General features: G+C 41.9%; 1 protein-coding gene and 1 long non-coding RNA gene across 3 annotated transcripts in view; both read left to right on the top strand.

Annotated features, from left to right (window-relative positions):
• cacna2d2a (calcium channel, voltage-dependent, alpha 2/delta subunit 2a) overlaps window positions 1–26,605 on the top strand; it is a 278,517-nt gene that overhangs the window by 52,274 nt on the left and 199,638 nt on the right. For both annotated transcript variants that reach the window (XM_084061443.1, XM_084061442.1), the window contains exon 3: window positions 20,395–20,511. In XM_084061443.1, coding sequence (XP_083917569.1) covers window positions 20,395–20,511 — 117 coding nt within the window. The remainder of the gene's footprint in view (window positions 1–20,394; window positions 20,512–26,605) is intronic.
• LOC311048280 lies at window positions 11,791–13,429 on the top strand. Its single transcript, XR_014601078.1, has 4 exons — window positions 11,791–11,878; window positions 12,222–12,268; window positions 12,366–12,415; window positions 12,714–13,429. It is a non-coding gene; the product is annotated as an uncharacterized lncRNA (long non-coding RNA).

Genomic DNA, 26,605 nt, shown 5'->3' with positions numbered 1-26,605 from the left:
TCTCTCTCCCTCCCTCCCTCTCTCTCTTCTATCTGTGTCTCTTGCTCCTTCTCTAGCTATTTCTTTGCCTGTGGTATGACAGAGATAAGTGGGCCACAGCAAAAATGGCTGTCATAAGCGACTGTCACTCAGGTAAGGCGGCGGGGCTTTTCGCGGTCAGACACAGAACCACGGCTCGACAAGCGAGTGAGTTAAAGCGCCGGGGAGCATGTGGATTCCGTACCATCCCCTTTATCCATACTATAAATTGGCTCGTTACGTTGGAGCAAACATCTGGTGAAGCAGGCTCCGCGTGTGTGTGACACCGCCGTCTGAATTGGTTTGGATTCTATTAAAGCATGGTCTATAAGGTTTAATAGCCAACAGGGTATGGCGTTATTATGACATAACATTTAACACCAGTATCTACCCCACAAGCTGAATGATATAAGAAAAGCCCCACTGACCTCTCCCACTTTAATACCATCGTGGAATCACCGGCCCTAAATGAGGCCTGTCCGGTTCGCAGTATTACTGGCTTATTATAGTGTTCTCTTATTCTTTTACAAGAGGGGAACTTAGCAGGGAGATTGAGGATTACTGGCGGTTTAATTTGCAGAGAGAGGCTTCATGGGAACATGTGTCAAGTATGAACCTGCCACAAGGTTGTGACCATGACCTACACACAAGGTTATACAGGGCTTCTCCTGCATAGAGACCTTTTTGGCTCCCACCAAAGAGGTTTTTAGCCACCCGCAAAAGGAAAATCATAACAATTGTAAGAATTGAGAATCCTAACCCTTAGACCTAACCTCCAAAGGCCTAATCAACCTAACCTGAATCTTTTCCTAGCTGAAAGTGTACACACACAGACACGCACACACGGGCACACACGGGCACACACGCGTACATACGTCTCTATAACCACCAGCCCCAGTGAGTTACGTTGCAGCTGCTACTGTGTGAGTTAATGTGATGGGATGGGAGATGCTAGTATGTTCGCTATAGCTCCTGGCTGAGCCATTACCGTGACAGTACACAGGCCGCTCTAGAACAACCATAAAGTATTGAACAGAACGGGAAGGGAGGCCGGGCGACAAGGGAAAGGAAGAATGGAAAATGGTGGGAAGGAAGGAGGAAGTCAAGAAAAAGCACTACAAGAAAGATGGGAGGGCGGACTTGTGCGGCAGGATATTCTGTGGCCGTCTATTTGAGGAGAATCTAACGGATGGTGTGGGGAGGGGGGGAGGAACAATTCCCCACCATCAGCAAGTGAATAAAAAGGCTGCAGTTTATCTCTGTCTAGAAGACAAATACGCTGAGGAGAGGAACGGAGGAACATCTTCATTTTGTCCCCGTATGTCCCCCTCTGCAAGTCACTTATCCTCGCTGTCGGGCAGAAACCTTGTATCTCCACGTTTCAAGTGTTAGTGTTTTTTTTGTTTAGTTTTTCATAAATGAATGTCCTGCTTCTGAATACTACAGTGTGACATGAAAGTAGCAAAAATAGCTGATTTTTGTGAGCTTGTAGATCTATTATTTTTTGCTTTTTTGTATACAATTTTAAAGTGAAATGAAAGTGGTTAAGTGTGTGGTTTTTATATACATTTTCAACCAATGGAAAGTATCAACAAGAGCTTGTGCCTAAATTATAACTACATTGGATCCATAAGAACACAGGTTATTTTTTTCCTGCCCATTTTCTGAAAAGTAAAAGGTTTCCAACCCGACAGCGACGCTATTATCAACCCCTCTGTGTGGGAGTTGATAACTGACTGACTGCACAGCAAAAACCCTGAGTGTACGTTTAACGGCTGATTCATACTTAGCTGCTTGCCGGTGACGCGCACAGAAAAGTCTAAATCGCCCGTAACTCTGATGGACCCGTAAGGGTCTGTCGCCGTGGATGAGCGCGTGTCAGCAATATCCCCACCGACAACGTTGCAAAAGTTAGATTAATGAAAGTCATATCTAACCGGCAAACAAATAATATATTACGTCCCCTCTTTCCCATTATTTGGAGAACGGATTACAGTTAGACCGGATAGGGTGCGTGGATGGATGGATGATGAAATGGCGATATGAAATGCAATAACACGCCGTGGTCTCGTGGTGGGTTGTCCATTTTTCATCAGGCCCAGTTTTTTTTAGTTTGTTAGCTTCAGCCGTACTGGCCAGACGTTACTAATAGTAGCGATATCTCAATGTAGAAATAGGTAGAAGGTACAAACTTTGTAAACAAATGTGTCAAACTTTTTCCAAAAATAGCCGATCTACAAGCTTGCATCGTGACACGTTGAGACGCTTCCCATGCTTCGCAACAACGGGAGAAATGGTACACAAATGGTCTCCTAAGTGGGCACTGAAAACATGTCCTATGTTTACTGGTGCTAGATCTCGTGAGGGTGCGTTGCTGGGACAGAGAAAGGTTGATAACAAAGCAGATTGATTCGCCAGTCTGTCAGAATGTTGGGAAGATTGTGTGGCTTGTTAAGAATGGGTCCAATATTTAGTTCAGTGACCATGCGGCTAATGAATAGGTCAGAAACACATGTGTTCACGTTCACTCTCCCTTTGGAATTAATAGACTCCATCCTGCAGTACTTCGGTCTCCTCAAGGGGCGACCACCTATATGACACACAGATACAGGAGTTGCTCTTCTATTTGTCTTGGTCTGTGTGTCTGGTTGGCTGGCAGTAAGCAGGTCTTTTGTACTTTCGCAAGCTACACTTCTGTGACCCTTTGGTTTTGCTGACGGGGTCTAATGAATGAATACAGAGTCAGTCACTAAAAGAAACGCTCTGGGCTCCATCTGTTCAGCTGGTCTTGTTTGTCTGCTGGTTGGCTTGCTGGGTTGGCGCTTGTGTACATACAGCCTGTGTGTTGGCTTGGATATCAGATGTCTCAGCTCCCTCACAGTTTACGTTCTGTATAGTTTATGTTGGCATACATACTGTCTCTCCGTCTGGAGAATCAGTGAGACAAGCTTAATTTAGCTTCTTCTCCCAGACAAGCAGGCCATATGAATGAAAAGGCCAGGGAAGAAAACGAAGAAATAAGCTTGTGAAATATGCTACTCAACATCTTTTGAAATGGGGGTCTGTGGCCAAATCCATATCAATGTGCAGGTCCTTGACATGAAAATGTTTCAGAAACACTGGTCAGGGGTCAGAGGCAGCCTGTGTGTACAGCACCAAGGACACTGGCACAGGTTGCTGTACAGCTTTTACATGTTTATAACAGATGTTTATAATGTATGATATTTGCAATTATTGCTGCTTAAGCACTAGGACAACAGTTAAACCGCTATCTTTCTTTATACTACTGCTATTCTTGATTAGTTCTTTTTATTATTGTATATTTTTTCTTCCTCGTTTATTATTATTATTATTATTATTATTATAGTATTCATATTATTAATGCTGCTATAATATCTGAACAAAAAATATTTTACTCTACCTTTTACTGTAACCTTGAACCTCGATTTACGAGCCATCGCACAGCGGCATCACTTGCCGAAAATAACCGATTTTCAAGCTAGCACTGCAATACGACACGATAGCTTGAAGATCAGTCAGCATAATATAAATGAACCTTCAGAGTCTGTGGCAGCACAGATGGATGGAACACAACGGACACCGTCCCAAGGTCAACATCACTTTTGATCCGATCTGATGTCCCATGGTCAGCTGACCTGCACTGTTATGTATGATGACGAACGAGTCATGGCACTGAGTTTTATAATCCCCCAGTCATGGAAGCCCCTAATACAGAAATGATAACTTACCTCTATATTCCCTATACACCTTTGTCATAAATGTGACAAGTTGGGACCACAGAGGCTGATGATGACAATGATGAGGATGGACTGGACTAGACAGGACGGCTTATTGGTTACAGAGACTGCTTCTGTCCTGTGACTGGAGCAGTGGTTCTCCAAGTGGGTTCCGGGGTCCCCCAGGTATCTTTGAGGGGGTTCCAGGGGGTCTTGAAAGATTTAGAAACATTTTAAATTATTTGTAACATTTTTAACAAGAATATTTTATTTCTTTAATTAATTAATCTTTAATTATAATAATCTTCTCTAGTGGGGGTCCCTGGTCACAAAATCATTTCAGATGGGGCTTCCCAGGCCAATGAAGTCCATATCAATTTGGTGGTACTTGACATGAAAATGTTTAAGAACCACCACTGAGGATGGACTAGATGGCGTATTGGCCACAGAGACGCTGGTGACTGCAGAGATAACACAGGGTCAGTCCCTGCAGCTGCCAGCGTGTCACTCAGCCATCGCCATGTCTCCTATGAGGAACCATTCAATGGCGTTCAATGGACAGGTGCCGCCATCTTGTGAGGTTTTCAGCTATTACTTTCAATGGTGTGACTTCACGTTCTCTTTCTATATAGAAGTGACCCTGAGCAGTGGTATATATACTCAAGTAATAAATAACCACATATTAAAAAGTACAAATGAAGTACATTTTCAGAAATGTTCAGAAATAGTGAAAATATCAGATCTGTGACATTTTGCGAGAGCTTGTAGATCTGCTATTTTCACAACATTTTAAGATCTTAAGTTCTTCATTCATAATAATTCATATGAGTCCCTTAAATACAGTGGAGTCAAAAGTACAATATTTCTATTTAAAATGTAGCGAGTGGATATCATCAGCTTGCAAAAAACAAAACAAACATTCTCCAAAAATGTACTTAAGTACATTACTCAAGTAAATGTACTTAGTACTCATAGTAACTGTCCCCCACTGACCTTGAGCAGGGATGCTGAGCTGTACTGTTAAGTCGCTGTGGATAAAAACGTCACAGGGCTGATGGCAGGTTTTATGCACAGTGACAATGCCGTATATTTGAATAACAATGGGGCTTGCAGGTGAATAACGCCATTCAGCCTCGGCTGTGAGGATATTAGACAGGGGCTGAGTTGTATGCAAAGGCCTGCCCCGTCCCAGGGCTCTGTGTGTGTGTGTGTGTGTGTGTGTGTGTGTGTGTGTGTGTGTGTGTGTGTGTGTGTGTGTGTGTGTGTGTGTGTGTGTGTGTGTGTGTGTGTGTCTGTGTTACTGTACTCGAGAGGGCCAAATGTCCCCACAAGTAGCCTATACAGTAAAAATTGAGAAATAGACATTGTGAGGACAATTTCCAGGTCCTCACAAGAGAAATGGTTGTGTTATGGTTACAAAAGATTTGGGGAGTTATAGGCTTACACTTGTAGGTTAGGATTAGACATTTAGATGTTAGGTTTAGGGGTCAGGGTTAGAGTTATGCCTGATTTATACAGGACGGAAAATAGCCGATCTACAAGCTCACAACTTTTTCAGCTATTTTCAAAGCCGTACTGAAATGTTGATGTCCTCACAAATATAGTAATAAAAAAATTGTATTGCGTGTGTGTGTGTGTGTGTGTGTGTGTGTGTGTGTGTGTGTGTGTGGGGTTGCGGTTGGGTGTGCTGAATGTTTTCCTTTGTCAGGACCTGCCTCCATTACCAGTTGACAATCCCTCTGATCTTGTTACAGGAGCCCCTCCCCCCTCCCCCTTTCTCTTCATAATCTCAACTCGTCCCCGAGGCACGCGTGTAAATATTTAGCCTACTGTAGCTAGTGTTGTCTTTGATGAGTGCCCCGCATGCGGTGGGCTCTATGTGACGTATGGCTTCCAGGCAAACGCTCACTCTTTGCCGCTTCAGATTCGTTTTGACAAATTTAACCACGTGAACCCTAGCATCCCTGTTCTGGGCATCATGTCATAATAGGCAAACGCTCTGCGGAAATACCCGATCTACGAGCTCACGGCGTGTCGCATCGCGACCTACAAAGTTGTGAGCTCGTAGCTTGTAGCTGTGAGCTTGTAGCTACAAGCTGTGAGCTTGTAGATGAAGCTACTGTATTTTCGGTGAAGAGATTTGGTGTGGAGGGGAAAAAAGAAGGGCCGCAAGTATACAGTCCCGTGGGGGACCCCCGTTATTGAAATGTATGTTAAGTGGTTAACTAGAGTCATACTTACAAAGTAAAATAAAAAAATCTAAACAAATGCAGAGTTAAAACGTTTTAATTGCCATAGTTCAATCTTCTGAATAGACAGGATAGGAGAAAAAAAGCAAACCGAGGACAGAGAGTAAAGAGACTAAAGTAGCTCACAACGCATCGGATCGGGACGGGTTGTGATCTAGTAGATCGGCTATTTCTGCTACTTTTGTGTGACACCTAAGTATGACGAAGTAGGGCATTTCATTTACATCAAATGTTTAAATATGGAGATACAAGGTTTCTGTCCAACAGCAACGACATACGAGTGTTACGGCCAGAACCGAACCAGACCAGGAAGCTTAGAAATAAAACATGCTTTTAGCACATTTTATCCTAAGTGCTTTACAATGTGCATTACATTCAACCATTCACACACACACATTCACACACCAATGGCGTAAGCAACCATGTAAGGTCCCGACCTGCTCATCGGAAGCAGTTAGGTGTTATGTGTCTTGCTCAAGGACATTTCAATGCTATAACCCATGGGGGAGCCATGGGGATCAAACCGGGAACTTTCCAATGCCTGAGTTAGGTTCTTTTACCCCTTCAGTATTTTCTGTGGTGTAGGTAAGTGTAGCCTGACTAGTGGTCCTCGTTGTTGACCTGATAGCTTAGATATCTGATCCCTCTGTGATGTAATTCACTCCGATTCCACAGTTCACTACACAGCTCATTGAATGCACGGGCTAGATACTTGAGCTAATGTTAAGCTACAGCTGGCTCGTGAGTGTCAGCGAGAGCATTCACTGAAAATAGCCGTCACAAAACCAACAGTTGCAGACTGAGGATTTGAAGGTCCTTACTTGGGATGGGACGTCATGAACACTTCATGGCACGATTATTGCGGCCGAAATAATTGCGATGAACAACATTATCGCGAAAATCGAAATACACTTAAAACTCTAAAATGCCACTTTTGATAACCACTTGTATCCCAGCACCCATATTCTAGGGGGAACATTAAACAACATAATAATCAATAATATAATCTACTCACTCTGTGTCTCAGAGGAGGGCTGTGGACAGTTCAGAAACCCGCCTACCAGTGACATCATCAATGAAGAATAGAAGCTAATAGAAACTGCAGAAAGTCCTGGAAAGTTAGCATGCTATAATAGAAGCCAGTGTTTTTGCATTAATACAAAATAAAAAATATATATAAATCGTGTTTGAAATGACACTCGCAGAGTGAGTAGGCAAGAATGGTACCTATTATAATGAGCATTAGTGAGGACCAATTATATGAAGATATATGTACTCCATTACTGTCCACCACTGGTCTTATGTGTCTCCTCTGAGGGCATTGACTCTCTCTTTCTGTATCTCACTCTCTCTCTCTGTCTCTCTCACTCTCTCTTTCTGTCTCTCTCTGTATCTCTCTCTCTCTCTCTCTGTCTCTCTCTGTATCTTTCTCTGTGTTGTCTCTTATTGAACTGTTCCCGGGGCCTTGCGGAAGCTGGGTCTGCTCGGCAGAGCCCACTAATATTCCTTAATGATGTGGCATCTGTCTCTGTCACCCTGTGTGCCGCGCCCGCCAGACGAGGCCTATTGTGGTTGACTTCACCCGAGAGATAAGCAGTCCTCTCTCTCTTAGACACAGGCTGTGGGACAATAACATCGGCGCTGGCGCGCAGAACATCAGCCCCGACCAGACGAAAGCAGCTAAAAGTCAACAAATAACTCACTTCTTTACAAAGTGTCCGTGACGGATATCTTTTTCATTTTTTTTTCTTCACATTTTGAGAGGAAATTTCATTATGAATACTGTACTGCATATGACAGTGGTTGTTAAAGTGGGGTCCGGAGACCCTCAGGGTTCCCGGAGGGGGTTCCAAATGGACCCTTAACAAGTTTGTAACTCTGATAATGTACACATGGAACCAAATGGACCCATTTCGCTCCATTTGTACACTCTCAGAGTTATTAAATACGTTTAAGAACCACTGCTAGATTTATATATATATATATATATATATATATATATATATATATATATATATATATATATATATATATATATATATATATATATATATAATTTCACGGTACTCAAAGTCACTTCACGCAACAAACAGATTTATTAAAGCAAAAAGAACAAGTAAGAGAAAATTAGGGCTCAAAACAAAATAACAAAGAGTTCAAAACTAGAATGACAGAAAGGGGAATTAGATTATGTGGGGAAGGCAAGTCTAAAGAGGTGGCTTTTGAGGGCGGGTTTTTAAAGGAGAGAGGTTGCTTTGATGTGAGTTGGGAGTGAGTTCCGTAGGGAGAGGAGGGGGGCCACGGCGACTGAGAAGGCCCTGTCATCTCGGGCTCGGGTGAAAAAGCAAAAGCACTGAGGCTCCTGTCACAGCAAGGCAGGTATTCAAATTAAGTATTCAGCATCAACAAGTATTATTATTTTTAGTCATGGTTTAGGGATGAGCTGAGCTGCGGGGGGTGAACCTTGAGGTGACCTGACTCGCAAAACAGCAGTCTGTGTCTTATTGAATTTTTTAAAAGACGGATCTGGGGGCATGCTGTTTCTGCATAAATACCTTTTAACAATAATTTTCCAGAGCGCATCGATCTGCATAACACTTTTTAACAGTAATTTTGCAGAGCGCATCGATCTGCATAACACTTTTCGACAGTAATTTTCCAGAGAGAACCCCTCCCCCCTCTCTGTCTCTCCCCCATCTGTGTGTTTATAATGACACTCAGGAACTAGTTATCATAGCTGATGATTGGAGAATGCGTGCAACATGTGTACGAGTTGCCGAGTATACAAATGCGAGTTTGCACGACGCATATGTGTCTGTTTGCCAAAATGTGATGTATGCGTGTGTCTGTGTGTGTGTGTGGTTTCCTTTTAGCATATTAACTGTATGTGTGTTTATGAGTACACAATGTGGTTTGCAATATTGTGCGTGCGCCCAGAGTGCCAGAGAAAACATATTGGACGGGATTGGCTCCGATAACGCTGTCACTTCCTAGCATTCGTGTTAGAGGAGCTCTCTCACCGGCTCTCTCGCTCGGCAGAGCCAAACTCTGCTCTCCTCCGCCTGTGAGAATGACAAGCCTACACAGGCAGCAGCCGAGCCCGGGCATCATATCCACGCGTCAGTGGCATTGCCGATAAGCACCTCTATTTTGCTCTTAAGCCATTTCCAATTCATGAATTTCATTATCCGCCCTCCTTTTTACACACCACAGTATGGGCCCACAAAGAAACCACATTCGCTTTATCCCCCTTTTTTTTATCTCTATCTCAAGAAGTGCATATTATTGGTAATGGGAAGGGTGGGTGGATGCCGATGAATGGCGCTCAGAGCTGACGTGGATATCTAATATTGCATGTGACACGCACAGGTGTTGTGACGGTTTGTTAAAAAATAACCGAAGAAATAGAATAAAATAAACAGTCACTGACATGGCTTTTTATGAGGAGTGCCTTCAACCTCCTACCTGTCCTAAACAAAACGGTAAACCATGGGCTCACTTGGCTTATTGGTTTTATAAAACGGTTTTCAGAGCATGTTATGATCAATCAATTGATTGTGTTCCCTCTTGGATCAATGTAACTAACATAGTATACTTTAAGTTCCTTATGTATTGAAAGAAAAAATATATAATAATAATGATAAAAAAATATATCTGAAAAAGTAATCTGGAAAAAAAAAAATTGTGTTATAGTGCCTTCTGGTGGCACTATAACAGGCCCATGTGAAAAATTGGCAGAGGTTCTGCTCTGGCATCCAGGGAGTGTGCGTGCACAGTTTCACTGCGAACGGCCCAACGGTGCCGGAGATTATATCTCCATATATTAACTTTTCATGTTTTTTCATAAATGAATGCCCTTCTTTGTCATGCTACAGTGTCACACAAAAGTAACAAAAGTTTCCGATCTACAAGCTCGAATGCGCCGCGACACGTTTCAAGCTTATATATCGGCAATCTTTTTATTTGTACATACAGTATGAGGTCTCCACCCTACAGCAACATTATGTTTGTATTGTTGTGTTAGCACAGTCTTTGCGGAACACGTACCACCACCAGTTTGGTGCTTGTACCTGCATGAGTGACACAGGTACAAATAAACCCCTCTTTCACTGGGTGAAAAAGGTGATATACCTGGATACGTGGGCAAGGCATACACCCACCAAACATGAATGATTGGTGGAAGTATTTCAATGAATGCGGGAGAGGACTGTTTACCTAAAAATGCCTTTAAGATACCTGGATATGCGTCTCTCTTTTCTCTGCTAGGGAATCTTCCTTACATATGTAAATTAGAGGTTTGTTCAAACAATGGGAGGTGTGGGGTTCAGAGTGGGGGGGGGGCTCAGAGAGAGAGAGAGAGAGAGAGAGAGAGAGAGAGAGAGAGAGAGAGAGAGAGAGAGAGAGAGAAACAGTGAACCAAAGTTGCATTGTGACATTCAAGGAAAAGCTAATACAAATATTTTTTAAAAAAAAATGTGTTCTTAGGTCTTGCATAGGTGAGCAGTGTTAGTTTACAGAAAGGACATACTAATAAAGCATGACACACACACACACACACACACACACACACACACACACACACACACACACACACACACACACACACACACACACACACACACACACACACACACACACACACACAGAGAGAGATCAGAGTGCAGTCTTGGGGCAAATATTGTACTTTTACTCCACTACAATTATTTGAAAACTTTAGCTACTAGTTACTTTGCAGATATAAATGATTACATTATAAAACATACATTAACCACTTTAGCCTTATTTTATACCTAGGCTATTTGAAAATAGCCGATCTACAAGCTCACAACGCGTCGTGTTGTGAGCTTGTAGATCGGCTATTTTCAAACATTTTAGTACTTGAACACATTTTGATACCAATACTTTTGTACTTTTACCAAGTACGTTTAAGGGTCATTAAATGGTTAAAATTATATCACAAACAAGGCTTACTTTATGTGTGTTTTCGTGTGTATTTTGGGGGGTAGAGATTTACATGCAGGCACAACATTTGCATGAAAGGTGTTGATGGGTTCAGTGGCCCTATTGTCTCAGGTCTCTCAGACAATAGGAGCTCCACCTCTATCACCATATTAACCACTTTAGCCCTATTTTATACATAGGCTATTTGAAAATAGCCAATCTACAAGCTTGTAGATCTGCCATTTTCAAACATTTTAATACTTTCACTTTTGGTACTTTAAGTATATTTTGATGCCAATACTTTTTTTAAACTTTTACTCAAGTAACATTTTGAACACAGGCCTTTTACTTGTTTTATTATGTTTATATTTTGTTTGTATTTTTATATTGTGGTATTGCTACTTTTATTTAAGTAAAATAACTGAGTACTTCTGCCATCACTGCCAAAAATACAGGTTACCACCAGTCATGTGGTTAATAAACTATTTAGTTTGTTTTCTAGTCTAGGCCCAGTAGTGCTCAAAAGAACAAAATGTAATGGACTTTTCTTGTAACAAGTAAGAGCATTTCTACATTACACTATTGATACTTTTACTTAAGTATAAAATGTCAGTTCTTTTTTTGTGCTTGTTGTTTAGTGCAAAGCATTAGTACCTCTACATAGTAACGTTTAACTTGTTAAAACTAACTAAACTAAGTAAATAGTTTATTTCCAATCTTTCTCTCTCTCTCTCTCTCTCTCTCTCTCTCTCTGACTGCCAACATTTAACATGCACATTCAAATGGTGGGGAGGGGAACATTTGTGTCTATCCAATCAGATGTGTCCAAACAGAGTTTTCAAACATTTGAACTGTTTGGGCGGTTGGGTGAATTCATTCTTCTCAACCATGTACTGCTGGCCTGTTGGTGTTTTTGGACTAGCTTTGTAAATGGTAAGCTGCTATTTTATCTAATTGTAAATCATTAGTAGGTTATACTGTTTATTGTATTTACTTTGATCAGTTCTCTACAGTCTGTTTGATCAGTTGTAGGCTAGTGTTCCTTTACCTGTATGAGTTCAGATTGTTTTAAAACATGTGGCCTAGTCAAGTAGCTAGTCAATTCATATGCCATGATTTAATTTGTCAGCATAATGCAGTATAGTAAAATACACAGACTTTATACATTTTAGTAACTAAAGTTGGATTGCTTTGTAGTTTGTCTTTACTGTGGCTATATTGAATACAATGGCAAAGCATTGCTTCATCCCACTAACCCCTAAAATGATATTTGCAGGGAGAATTCCATTGATTTCCCCACTGTTGACGAGGAAGTTTTATAAGGTACTACACACCCACACTCTTCATTTAACTTTTTTTTGTGCACTCCTGTTTCAGTTGAAGTTTTCTGAGTTGTAATTGCTGTTATATTATTTTACAGTTGTTGGCACCCAGCGGTACATGTGTGAGGACCTTTCGGAGTTTTAACAGGTAATCTCCAGAATAAATTGCAATTTGCAGGACAATGGCTTGGTTTTCAGCAGAAGATTCAGCAGACAGTCAGCAGGCAATACACACACACACACACACACACACACACACACACACACACACACACACACACACACACACACACACACACACACACACACACACACACACACACACACACACACACACACAGTAGTGTGGTAGAGTGTGGTAATTGTATTAACATTGTTGTGTTCCGGTTTCAGTGGTTTTGTGGTTTAATTGTAATTCTTTTTTTCTTCTTCTGTTTTTCTTCAAGGCTTCAAGGACTGCCATTTTGGATCTTCAGCCCTCCAGCAGTCCAAAGTTCAGGAGATCATCTCCAAAAAGGACACAGAGCAACTCCAAAGATGGACTTCCATTTTGGATCTTCAGCCCTCCAGCAGGAAGAACATTTTAACTCAAATCTTTGCTTCTGGGGTCCCTGGAACAAAATATATTTCTTTATTTTCTGTATTTCTTCCTGTGGATTATACCAGGGACACATGACTTGGATTTAGCTCTTCCTTGGACCCAGCCACCGTGGATTACATGAGTAGCCTACAAGTGACTTTGTTTTCCTTTTCCCGCTATTTTTCTTTGCTCTTCTTCATGTCACTACTTGCTGACTATATGTCAGTCTATGTGGATTATGCGGTCGACACACACTGACATTTTGCACCGTAATCCTGTGTATAACGCACTGACTTTTAACTTTTTTTTCCAAGCACCTTAACTAACGTCCATAAGTATATCATGCACAGTATACATTGCTGCTATGTTCATGCACATATCTTATCTCAGGTACTAGTGTGAGTATATAGACACAAATTTCACCCACTTTTTTTAATTAAACCTGTGATGTGACAATAAACCTGATTCTGATTCAGAATATTTGAATATATATTTTTTAGAGTGAACATTTTTAACTCAAATCTTTGCTTCTGGGTCCCTGGAACAAAATACTTTTCTTTGAAACAGTTTACCTTATCTGTGTGCTCCTGTTCCATTGTTTTGTATACATTTATTTTGCTTGATCAATAAACATAATTACATGAGTTCTGCCTATGTGTTTTTCTATATTGTTTGTGTGTGTGGATATATATATATATATATAAATTAGTGCAGGTAGTGGGGGGGAACTATAAACCACCCCTCCCATTGGGGGTGGGGGGGGGGGGGGACAAGCCACAGCCCCTGGGGGGGGGGGGGGGCTTTAAACCACCCTTCCCACTGAGGGGGGGGGGGGGGGTATAAACTAGGGGGTTTATACAAGAATTAGCATGCAGAATGTGGGGTGGGTGGGTGGGGTTATAAGCCACAGCTTCCAATCAAATGTAGTTTTCTGCACATGCTCAGAAGTGGTTGGGGTGGAAGGGTGAGAGGGGTGGGAGGGGTGGGTGTGTGAGGTCCTTGCTGGCAGACATGCAAATGAAGGTCTCAGAAATGGTACATACACCTGAATATGTGGGAGGTATGTGGGAGGTGGTACATTAATGAATGAGGGCAGCATACACACACATACTCCCTTAAGTATCAGGGGTATGCCTGAGGGATACCCTCCCAAAATCATTGCTTTTCACCCAGTGTACAAGCTACAAACGTTGCCCTGTATTTGCTGTATTTTTTGCCTAAAATGATATGCACAAAAAAGGGTTGAAAGTGGTGAAAATTCACTCACTATAGTGAATTTAGCCATATCGCTAATTTGTCATGCACAAGGGGGTGGGGTTAGAAAACAGCAAAATGGGCCAACGTGTGACTGTGAATAATGGTCAAATGCTGACTAATGTGTGCGAAAAATGTAAATGCGCAGCAATGCTGAGTGTGTGTGTGTGTGTGTGTGTGTGTGTGTGTGTGTGTGTGTGTGTGTGTGTGTGTGTGTGTGTGTGTGTGTGTGTGTGTGTGTGTGTTGGGGGTGGGGGGGTATGAATAGAACAAAAATGGAGGTGTACAATATTAATTGGAGTTCCTGCAAATCTAGGTTTCTGAAGTATAAGGGCAACCTTAATTTCCTGACCACTTAAATCCTATATACGTGCACCGTTGACCGGGGTCCCCCAGGGGTCCACACTAGGCCCGCCTCCTTCTTTACACTGACACACACACACACACACACACACACACACACACACACACACACACACACACACACACACACACACACACACACACACACATACAGAAAACAAAACACTGAGTTGCTTCTCAAGCTGAGTGATTCTGTGTTTGTATGTTCAGGTTTTCTGTCATTGAACTGAACCAGAAATGTATATTTTTTTATATTGATAGATTGAAATATTGAATTCAGAAGATGGGAAGAAATAGTGTTGACTATTGTCCCCCATCGGTCTATACTTGGACCCCTCCTTCTTTCCCTCTACACCAAATCTCTTCGCAGAAATGATCTGATCTATAAGCTCTTATAGAAAGGCTAATTTCGCCAAATGTTCACCTATAACATGCCCAGAATAGGGACGCTAGGGTTTATGTGGTGAACTTTAGAACTAGACTCTACATTTCCTGTGAAGGCATGCTTAAGGTACTATAAAAATAGCTAATTGTAGTTTTAAATGTAGTTATTTAGAGTAGGTCATACTGTACTGTATGTGTCCACTTATAGTATATTAGCAAGCACTAACTACCTATTGGTGAATAGCGAGCAGTTACATGAACTGTATTTAAATATACTTTTGTGCTAAAGTACACTAAATGAATACCGGCTTGTCTCCAGTCCATAAAGCCAGTTTTATCCCTAATAGGGTCCACTATAAACCCCAACAGAGAGACAAATAAAGACAGAACGGTATGGGGCTCATCTCTCTACCAGCTTGACCATTATAATGTGCGGTGGTGGGTAGATGAGGCCCCTGTGCTCTCTTGATGGGGAGATTGAGTTGTGCTGTCAACCACAGAGGACTCCAAGCACACAGCCACACCAGCGTTAGGCTGGGGGAGCAGTGCTTGCTGATTGACAGCACATGGTAATAATGTCTCTGATAGACCTGTGGAGCCTCAAATCCCCTTTAGCTAGAGTCTGGAGATGAGTGACCGCCATCGCTGAGGGGGCCATAAGCACATCGGCTTCACTCAAATTATATTCGTGGCCTGTGGAGCTTGACTCAGTCAGGTAACGGGGGCATCGGGGTGGGGAGAAAGCAAGTGGCCGACAAGTATGGCAGGAACTTAATAATAATCTCAAAAAGTATACACGCCACAGAGTATGTCACTCCAGGTCAGTGGTTCCCAAATGTAGGCAAACTGGTGTGCTGTGAGACGAATCCAGGTGTCCCTTGGGATTTTGTGACAACACACTATTATTGCATTTTAAACACCTATACAAAAAGTTGGTTACTTGATAGGTGCTGTGGAGAGACAGAAAACACGGAGAGAGAATATGAGATGAGACTGACATGCAGCAAATTGTCTTTCTGGCTGGCTGGGAATCGAACCGGGGACTCACTGTCAGACATACTGTATAGGGCCCATGTGGCACGTGTAACGCCCGAGACTCGAACCCGGGCGTGGTGGATTTTGCCTCCTGTAGAAATGATTTGCTGCTGTTGTTCTGTTTTGAATATTTTATTAAACAGTGTATTTTCAGAGAAAGCTCTTTGATGCTTATATTGTTTATAGTGACTGAGGGCCTGTCCACGCTAACTTGGATAGTATGCAAAACACACATTTTCCTCTACATTTGGGCCTCTCATCCACACACAAAGGCATTTTCACTCACTCAAATGGAGATTTTTGTAAACGGACAAAAATATCAGTTTCAGTGGAACCGTGTAGACATGCAAAATGGAGATTTGAAGAAAAAATAATGTCATTGCTCAATTTGCACGTGCCCAGTGTTGCTAACGCCTGGAAACTTCAACATTAATAGTGTAAATATACATACCAGGTTGTTTATGTTTCTGTAGCACTGTTAGGACTAATTACAAGTTTATAACTTAAATTAGTATTGTTGCATCAACTGCACCACTTCACTGGCGACTGCTGCACCGAATATTACTTAGTCTAGTCTAGGTTTAATGGCTGGTTTTGGACTAGCCCCATCTGTGACCTCCCCCTGTTGCCAGATTTTGTGAAAGAAATAAGCAAACAGGTCTATCAAAACAAGCCCAAAAGAAGCGACTAGGCCACATGAGCATTGGATATTTGAAAATAGCCGATCTACAAACTCACAACGCGACGTGTGGTGAGCACCAGTGAGAACCACTGGTTTAAATTACAGTGGGAAACAAGCCCAAATAAGCAATTACACTTTAGAAACAAGCCCAAAAAAACGCAACCCGCAACTACCAATATTTATAAGCGACAGAAAAACAAGCTCAAAGTCGCTTATAATAAGCGGACATGGCAACACTGCCCCTTTCACTGTAGCTCTGGGCTGGGGACTCTAATGCTCACCAGCCAAAAAAAGGAAAAACAAAAAAATTATATAAAAATATGCAGTAATGAGCCCAACCCCATCACATAACCGCAGTATTGCCCCAGTATTGTCCCATGAACAGTTATTTATAAACCTTTGTCCTTAAGAATGATCTGTTGTTTAAAGTATAGTGATATCTTTATTGATCCCTCCCTCCTTCCCCATTCATCTTTATTATGGTATTTTTTGTTTTATTTCTAAAGTAGTGAAGGAATGCGAGGGTGCTGTGTGGACCTCTCAGATTGCCATGAATCTTCCAGAGAGAGAGAGAGCGAGAGAGGCATGCCCAGAGCACTGCTGCACATTATAGGAATGAATATTGATTTAAAAACAAATTTGACATGGTTTTTAAATAGACTTGAAAAATGCATCACTTTAAAGAGTCAGGGGTTTGTGGTCCGTCAATGGAGCGGAGAAAACTTCGCTCTTGTTTTATGGTTTAATAAGATTCCGTTAATGGCTTCTTCCACCTTGAGAAAAGCCTGCTGTAACGGTGTGTAGTAGGTATGTGTGCGCCTGTGTGGATATGTGTGTGAGAGTGAGAGTGTATGCGTGTCTGTGTGTGTTCATGTGTGCAAGTGTTCAGTTTATTATTGGTCCCTGGCCTGAGAAACACCTCCTTCTGTGCTTGGGGCTAATGACCTAAGGCCGTGTGTTTGTGTGTGTGAGTGTGTGTATGCGTGTGTGTCTTTTGGCAAGCGTGAGTGTGATTGAACTGAAGACAAATGACTTCTTCAGGGTGAGTAGTTGAAGCACGTAAAGACAGAAGCACATCAAAAACCAAGCAGAATTGAACAACCTCTCTTTTTGCCAGATAGCACCCTTCTAGTAAAAAAGGTTTCATTTTAGTTTTTACATTATTTTTGCAAGGACATAGCAAAAGACCATTCATTTAGAGTGTAAAGAGTGTTCATTTAACTCTGAGGGCCCACTAAGGATCCATTTGTACACTCTCACAGTTCAATTAACCTTGACCATTTCACCTTGACAAGTGGTTTCAAGTAGGGCTACAACTATCCATTATTATCTTAGTGGTTATTCCATTCATACTTTTTTTTTTTCGATTAATCAAATAATTAATTAAAATCAATGTGGAAAAAGCTTTTCCACAAAGCTTTATTTTTATAATCAACTAAATCCATTAGTCTGATCAATCACTATTATACTTGTGTGTCATAATGCGACACATTGTGAGCATGTAGATCTGCTATTTGCTTGTTGCTATGTTTATTATTTTATTTATTTATTAATATTATTTTATTAAAATAAATTAATACTTACTTTTTTTTTAAATAATGGATTAAATTGATTCGATTAATTCCTGCACTCATACTTTCAAGCTGCGTTTGTAACAAAGTAGACATTCCTTAGGAGGCTGGCCAAAACAAGACACCAGGCAATCTAGTTAAAATGCTTGGTTGGCAAGGTCTGCGTCTGTGGGGCCAGGCTTGTGTGCTCAGTTGGCCAGTGGAAGGAGACTGCCTCTGGCTGTCTGCCCAGCTTTCAGCTTGACAGAGATGGATCACGTGTGTGATGGACGCCAGTGTTGTCCTTTTCTAATCGCTGCACATCAAGCTTTTCTCTTTCGGAGTAGCCCATAACATATTTTAGAGTCATGATAAGCAATAAGCAAGTAGAATAAAAAATAAAATAAAATCACAACTGTGAGGCTTTAAACCTCACATATTGCTGTTGACAGGCAGAAACCTTGTATCTCCATATTCCAACTTTTTATGTTTTCTTTTGTAAATGAATGGCCATACTGTGTCGCACAAACGTAGTGGAAAATAGCTGATTTATCATGTATTGCTCTTTATACATGTGTTTGACTTATGAGTTATGACTCTTGCTCAATAACACTGTGTGCTAGGTGGTGTGCATGTGGCGTTCGCACGTGTGTGTGTGCGCGCGCGAGTGTGTATGCATGCGTGTGCTAGTGAATTGAACGTAATTCGCATTGAGGTAATTTTGCTCTACAGGCATACTTCCCAGCAGGGTGGGGTTTCCCACCCCGATTATGACGTAAGAGCAGAAGGGCCGCTGTATGAATATGGTTATATAGCCACTTTATGCATAGAGTACATGCCATGTAAATGACCTTGTCTCTGTCCTTTGTTGGAAAATTGACAAGAAAAAATACAGACAGTGCAATCCTCAGAACCAGCTTCTTCAAAGTCACATGAAAGGGCTTAAATATAGCAAAAGCGAAACCTTTAAAGGACAAGTCACATCAAAGGGCCTTATTAGAGCAAAGAACGATCTCTAAGGACAAAATAAAAATGTCTATCATTTCTTTACACTACATAAAACACAACATTATCAAACAACTCAGTCTTTATCACTTGCTAATTAGGACATTCCGGCCAGAAACTCACGGGAGCAAGTGGAGCATTATAGCGTTTCTCTTAATGCTCCAGGGGGATGTATGCTAATTGCTTTCAGACACAGTAAAACTAAAGCAAAATGAGCCTTGTTTGTTTGTACTGTAGCATCTCTAGTCAAAGTGCTTTTCTCCCATGGAGTGGAAGTACAGTAGGTCTGGTGGGGTCTTATAGGCTGCAGGATAAGTGGTCATCTCAAGGGAGGGGCCCTGATATAGTCAGTGGTGGAAAGTAATTAGGTACATTTACTTGAGTACTGTACTTAAGTGAATTTTTTGAGTATCTGTATTTTACTTGAGTATGTATTTTTGGGATACTTTGGACTTTCACTCCACTACATTTGTAGGAAGGGAAAAAGTATGTTATGAATGAACCTCTTAAGCCCCTTAATGTTTACAATATAATTGATATTTCTTTGTGCATGCATTGATATGAATAAGAACATTTACTTTGTAATTTTACTTTGGAATATTTAAGTATTTTTTAACTTTTGAATACTTACTTTTAAAAGCAAGTACTCCAGTACTTTAACTCAAGTACAAATTCGACTGAGCAACTTTCACTTGTAATTGAGTAACATTTAACCTTATTATGACTAAGTGGTCATCTCAAGGGAGGGGCCCCGATATAGTTTACAGATCCTAGAACTACCAGAGAAATGCTGAGTCAGCCTTCCAGATTCTCCCGGCGGGAGACGGCTAATCTCCCAAGTAGCGTTCTCTGTCAGAGGTCCAAGCATCTGTCATTCTGCCTTCCAAACCACCACAACTCCCTTGCCCTACATCCATTCCCTACAGCATATCTCTGATTTGTTCCTCTGCTTTGCACAGTCTTTTTGTCTCTGGCCCGATAGCATTGGAACTTCTACACCACTAAGGGGTTTTGACATGCTTGTGTTTGCATTTAGTAATGCGATATCGCCCGCCAAACCTTAGCTGGGAAATAAAGTGCGCTGCCAGTAAGGCTCTGTCCTGTGGATCAGGCTCTGTGGGTATAATGGCCATCTGTGTGCTGTCTGCTCTACAGTAAATGTTTGCAGTCTTTCATGGCACCATGAGAATAAACAAAGTAGCTACACACGGCTATTCTTCTTAATTAAGCTGACGGCAACCTGATCTTTCGTCCCTGTGTTCTCCAATCTGCAGATTTACAACGAGAAGAAGAGCCAGTTTGAGATCAAGAGGAACAACCCCAAGGACTTGGTGGAGAGGGTCGCAAGGGACATCTCCAAGCTACTCAACAGCAAGAGGAAAGCATTGGAGGTAGGAGCTTACTGTCACTCTCTCTCACACACACACACACACACACACACACACACACACACACACACACACACACACACACACACACACACACACACACACACACACACACACACACACACACAGTCCCGACACTTTTGGGGACATGACATTAACCAGAAGCGGTCTAACCCTAACAAATACATGTCTAATCTTAACCCTTAATGTTACCTTTACCATAACAAATACATGCCTCCTAAACTTAACCCTTACCCTAACCTTAACCATGACAGATACTGTACATGCCTAACCTTAACCATAACATGCCTAACCCTATTGGACATGTGACCCCAATGAACTGATCTGATGTACACATTTCTTTTCTCGATAATATGCCTATGTCTAGACACAGAGAGCGAGAGATAGAGAATGAGAACTCACTGGTTATATTCATGAGGTTATCTATTCCATTTGAAGGATTTGGGGTATAATAAGTGAGCTGTATCTTCTGAGAGATATAGTGTGCTGGATGAAGAGGAGGAATACTTCAGGGGTTATCTTTGTAAGGTCCTACATTTCGGAGACAATTATTCCCCCCATTATGTGCAGACAGTCCTGTGATGGGTTACAATTTGTTTCTTGCTCACAGCGGGAGACCTCTCACCCCAAGAGAAGGAACGACAGAGAGACATAGAGAGAGAGAGAGAGCGGCAGGAAGCCAGAGAAGAGTGGAGAATGAGATTGAGAGAAGATGGGAGAGTGGAGAGAGACACAGTCTGAGAGGGAAATGAGAAAAAGTATTCAAAATCGTTTGCAATTTACAAAAGCCGAGGATAACATTAAGTAGCACTATAGTGCAGTGGCCGTACGGGGTGTGGCTGTTCGGAGCACGTGCCTGTTGGGAATGAGTGCCCATTCAAAGAAGTGGGTCGATTTCTTAACTCCCGGTATTACGGCTGAGCCGATTAGTTCATAGTCATGCGATCGATGGTCATCGGCAGTCATTGACACACATATAAAAAGTCTGTCATAATCAGCATGTATTAATGTTTTTGTGTGTTAGCGTGTAACCGCTAATGCCCATATATGGGCATATTGGTCTGCCCAGCGATTCTGGACAACCGGATTTCCATGACTATACTGTTACTGTATATACCGGCGATCCGAACTGACTTGAAGCCAGGCACCACACTCCCTCGAGTCGTGGGTGAAATGCACACCAAGTTTAAAGTCCATGCCAATATATAGGCTGGGAGATGTGGTTGTCCAGAACCACCGATCTGACAGATACTGTATCTGTCTACCCATGTATGGAGATTCCTGATGCCATTAGTATATGCCCATAAAGTATATGGGAATGCCCGTATTCTTATTTGTTTATATGCTTATCAGTCGGATCGGTGGTTCTGGACAACCGGATATCCATATATGACCGATGGACAGCACTCCCTTGGGTCCTCGGCGATATGCACGCCGAGTTTGAAGTGGACCGGTCAGGCGGTTCTCGAGATGCCCGGACAGATTCACACGCCCACTCCCACACACGCAGAGTTTTCGCATTTATAGTAGGATTATAGATTAGTTATCATTTTATTAGCCTGTCCAACAGAGCAGTTAAGAAGTGGGGTTTGTTCACTTCAACTTCATATTGAACTACAAGACATTGAGAGAGCATGTACATTTTAAATTAACTGATTGTGAAGTTGCTTTCATTTCTATTTACAGGCAAATTAGTTCCTTTTTCAAATTCCTTTTAATCAACTTTGTCCTTTTCATGATACGCCAGAACACACACACACACACACACACACACACACACACACACACACACACACACACACACACACACACACACACACACACACACACACACACACACACACACACACACACGTTATGGGCATGAACAGTGATGCTCATTTTATTCAAACGCATTTATTCATTTTTTATCATGCAATGCACACATGCAGTACAGACCACACACACACACACACACACACACACACACACACACACACACACACACACACACACACACACACACACACACACACACACACACACACACACACACACACACACACACACACACACACACACACACACACACACACACTGTATATTATGTAGGAGACTGTATTGTAAAGCCCACAGGCTGGGTGAAGGCACTGAGCCGTGGTGTTGTGTATATGTACTGTGTGTGTGTGTGTGTGTGGGGGGGGGGGGGGGGGGGGGGTTATAGACCTCCTCTTTCTCTCCGTGTTATGTCTCAATTTATACTCCACTGCACGATGCAACGCGTTGTTAGAACATTCATGTTCAGTTCTTGTTGGCCGCCGTGCGACAGATTAGAAATTAGGCCAAAGGTTCTCAACGTCTGGTCCGGGAACCACCAGCGGTCCCTACAGGTCTGTAACACAGGTCTGTAACTCAGAGAGTTACAAATGGAACCATTAGGTTCCATTTGTACACTCTTAAATTTAAATAAGCGCTTCCAGTATAGTTTAAGTTCAGTGATTCTCAAACCTTTTCCCTTAACTGAGAGAGAGAGACGAAGCAGGGACCCCCACTACATAATATTGTATCAAATGTGCTTTTATATTATACTTCTTCTTTCTTTTTTAAGCCTTCCATGCACCTTAGAAATAGGCTTTCAAAGCTATCTGACCATTTTTATTGATTGTTTCATCAATGTCTGTTGACTGTGGAGAGATTTGAGAGTAGCTTGGAAGTATTCCACAGGTTTTTTTCTTTTAGAGCAGCTTTGATGGCTCGATATATTTGTTTGACAGCACTATCAACCATTCTGAGTAAATAAAACAAAACAAACAGCTGGTGGACATACACAGACACTGTACACTATTGATTGTAAGTGGGTCGATTAGCATCCAGCAATGATTAGAGTACTTCCGGGATGGTGTTTTTGTTGTAGTAGCTTTGTATTTGTAAACATAGTCTGCAACCTACTGTCTGTTGACTGTGGAGAGATTTTAGAGTAGCTTGGAAGTATTCCACAGGTTTTTTTTCTTTTAGAGCAGCTTTGATGGCTCCATGGATATATTTGTTTGACAGCACTATCAGCTGTTTGCATTAAACTGTATTATTTTCGAAAAACATGGACGCCCCCGGTAGTAACGCTTGAGTAGTAGTACTCCCTGGGGGTCACAGACCCCCTGTTGAAGACCCCTGCATCAGGATATGGACCCACATTTGATACTATTATTTAACCTTGAGACACCATACACTGTAGATTGGAGTTTCATAGATCCATATCTGATCCATATTTGGTCCCTATATGGATCCATACTATATGACGTCCAAGTACTGATGTCATAGACTCACCTCCAAGTATATGCCCAAATATGGAGGTCCCTGATGTCATCAATATGACGTCATAGACTGTAATAATGGGTACTACACTACGGTAAGTACTCTGACAACGGGTACAACAGGTATTGAGTAACTGGAGAGGCATGCGTTCCCAAAGGGCATCGATACAAACGGACCGACACAGCCCTCTGTACACTCTCAGAGTTAAATTAACACTGAGGATTTTACAGTGTAGATTGGCACCAAGTGGGGGTCCGTGGCCTAATGCAGTGGTTAATAGGAATGAGGGGTAAGCACGCACATCCTAAAACAATGAATTGGGTGCAGGACAACAAAACAATACGTACATCAGGAAAAAGAGGGGAAGTCTGCACACCGTTTCAGCTCCCAGTAGAAAAGTTGTATTTATAATAAGTTAGGCAACGTTTCGACCGCAAATGGTCTTCATCAGGTCTCTAATGCAGTGGTTCTCAAAGTGGGGTCCGAGGACCCCCAGGGGTCCTTGAGGGGGTTCCAGGGGTCCCCAGCAAAATTAGTTAATATAGCATCAAAATCAGTTTAACCACCTTAAACCTGTATACAGTACGTTGGCTATTTGAAAATTGCTAATAGATAGATCTGCTATTTACAAAAAGATCTTGAAAATCATTGACAAATTTGGAATATTTTTTAAGACAAATCTTGTATGGGGGGGGGGGTCTCTGGCAAAACTATTTTCAGATGAGGGTCTGCAGCCAAATATACAAATTAATTTGGGGGTCCTTGACATGAAAAAGGTTGAGAATCAATGCTCCTCTTGCGCTGAGGAGGAGTCACTCAGGAGAGGAGGAAAGGAGGTGAAACAGAAGAAAAAAGGGATCTGGAATGAGAATGTCTGTTTCCCCCCTGGGGGAAAAAAAACAAGTAAATGATGTTCAAGAAATTCATAGATTTGAAAATGTGCAAGGAGCAGGGGAGGGAATGATGCGAGAGAAGGGTAGAGGCACGGAGAGGCACTTTGAAAAAATGAAAGAAAGAAAGCTGGGAGGACAGGAGTGACCGAAGGGAGAAAGAACCCGTCTTCCAATGTAGTTATTATTTAGTCACAAAGCTCTTGTTAATACTTTTCAGTGGTGAAATACTTTTCACCCACAGACACACTTAAAGCAGTGTGGTGTATCAGTGGCCACTTTGGACACAAATAACATGGCAGTCAATGTCTTTGACTTCATTACCTCTGTCTCTGCAAGCATGTCCGGTGAGGACGCGCTGTGATTGGCCAGTCTTCGCTTTGACTGGCAGTTCTGTCTTGGTGCCTTGGAAAATGCCAGGATGAAACTCATTGTCTCCCTTATACATAGTAATACAGTCAAGCCCCTAGCAGGGACACCCCTGAGTCTATACATTTATGGAAGGATGATTGTTATTGCTTAAACATGTAACTTTATAAATTTGTGGGACATAATATGGACTATAGGCTAGTTGTTAAAAAGTTACATAGTGCTGCTTTAAACTTTCCCAAATTTTCATAAATAGCAAAAATCGTGACACCTTGTGAGCTTGTAGATTTGATTTTTTTCTAATTTTGCTACTTTTGCGTGACTCTCCCTCATGAATTTTACGGAAAAATATACAAAGGTGTCTGCCTGACAGCAACGACTAGTTGCTGTCGTTGCTTATTCCATAGTGAAAAGGAATAAGCATTGCAAACAGATAGGAAGTTCATTATATCATCCCGGGAATACAAGCCCCATAAAAAAGCATGTTGCAGTTAATGTGTAATATTTAGCTTAAGTTATGAATTCCTTCAACTAAAGACTAAGAAAGTCCATCGCCATCGGTTGGGGGGGGAAAAAACAATTCAGCTGCACTTATTATTCATGCTCTGTTAACTCCCACAGAGAGTCGAAGGCAAAAGCAAGTTTTTAATGCAGTCCGTTGATAAGGAGGTCTCAGGCTCAATACTTGGCAGAATATTGACCATGTTTTTATAATGCCAGCCTATTTCTACCCCCTGTAATGTTTATCTATTCACAAATGTCTGCTCGCACATTTAGAAAGTCTAAATCCAACTAATCTGTGTGTGTGTGTGTGTGTGTGTGTGTGTGTGTGTGTGTGTGTGTGTGTGTGTGTGTGTGCGTGTGCGCACACGTGCACACGTACATGCGTGTGTGCAGTGCGGGCATATGCCACAAATAAGAACTGTTTCTCACAACAACCTATTTAAATCCTCCCTCGGGAGGCTTCTGTATTATTGTTTATAATACTGATGAACAAATGCAAATTGACTGAACACTCAGTCGCTAATACACCACGGATGGAAAATGTTCCTCACAGTAGAATGGACACATAGTTGCTGAGGCCCTTAACGGCGCCCACGACTCAGAATGGTTATAAATGAATGATTGTTGTAATTACATTTCGCGTTCAGGGGTAAAAAAAAAAAAAAGAAGGGAAAAAAGAATGAGGCAACTGAGCGTATACTGGATTTGTTTTGCCTGTTCACAAGTTGCATTAATAGCGTCACAGCGTGGCTGATAAACACGGTCTTTCTATAGAGCTCAGGGAACAATTTGTTGCGTGGCAACATTATGGGAAACGGGAGAAAGACTGGGTAGTTGGTAGAACGATGGATGCATGATTCAGATTTCACACAGCTTTGTTCACACTCGCTGTAGCTGCAGGCGCTTTGTCACCCCACACATGAGCTGACTGATATGCCTAATGCCTCCAAGTACGCTGGTGTCCTCGTGCCAAAAACAACTGATCTACAAGCTCACTTGTAACTTGGGTGGCTTCAAGATTG

The sequence above is a fragment of the Gymnoscopelus microlampas genome (assembly GCF_963454915.1).
Source record: "Gymnoscopelus microlampas genome assembly, chromosome: 7".
Classification (NCBI taxonomy): Eukaryota; Metazoa; Chordata; class Actinopteri; order Myctophiformes; family Myctophidae; genus Gymnoscopelus; species Gymnoscopelus microlampas.
The sequence above is the reverse complement of the archived record's forward strand: the minus strand, read 5'-3'. Positions and strand labels throughout refer to the sequence as shown.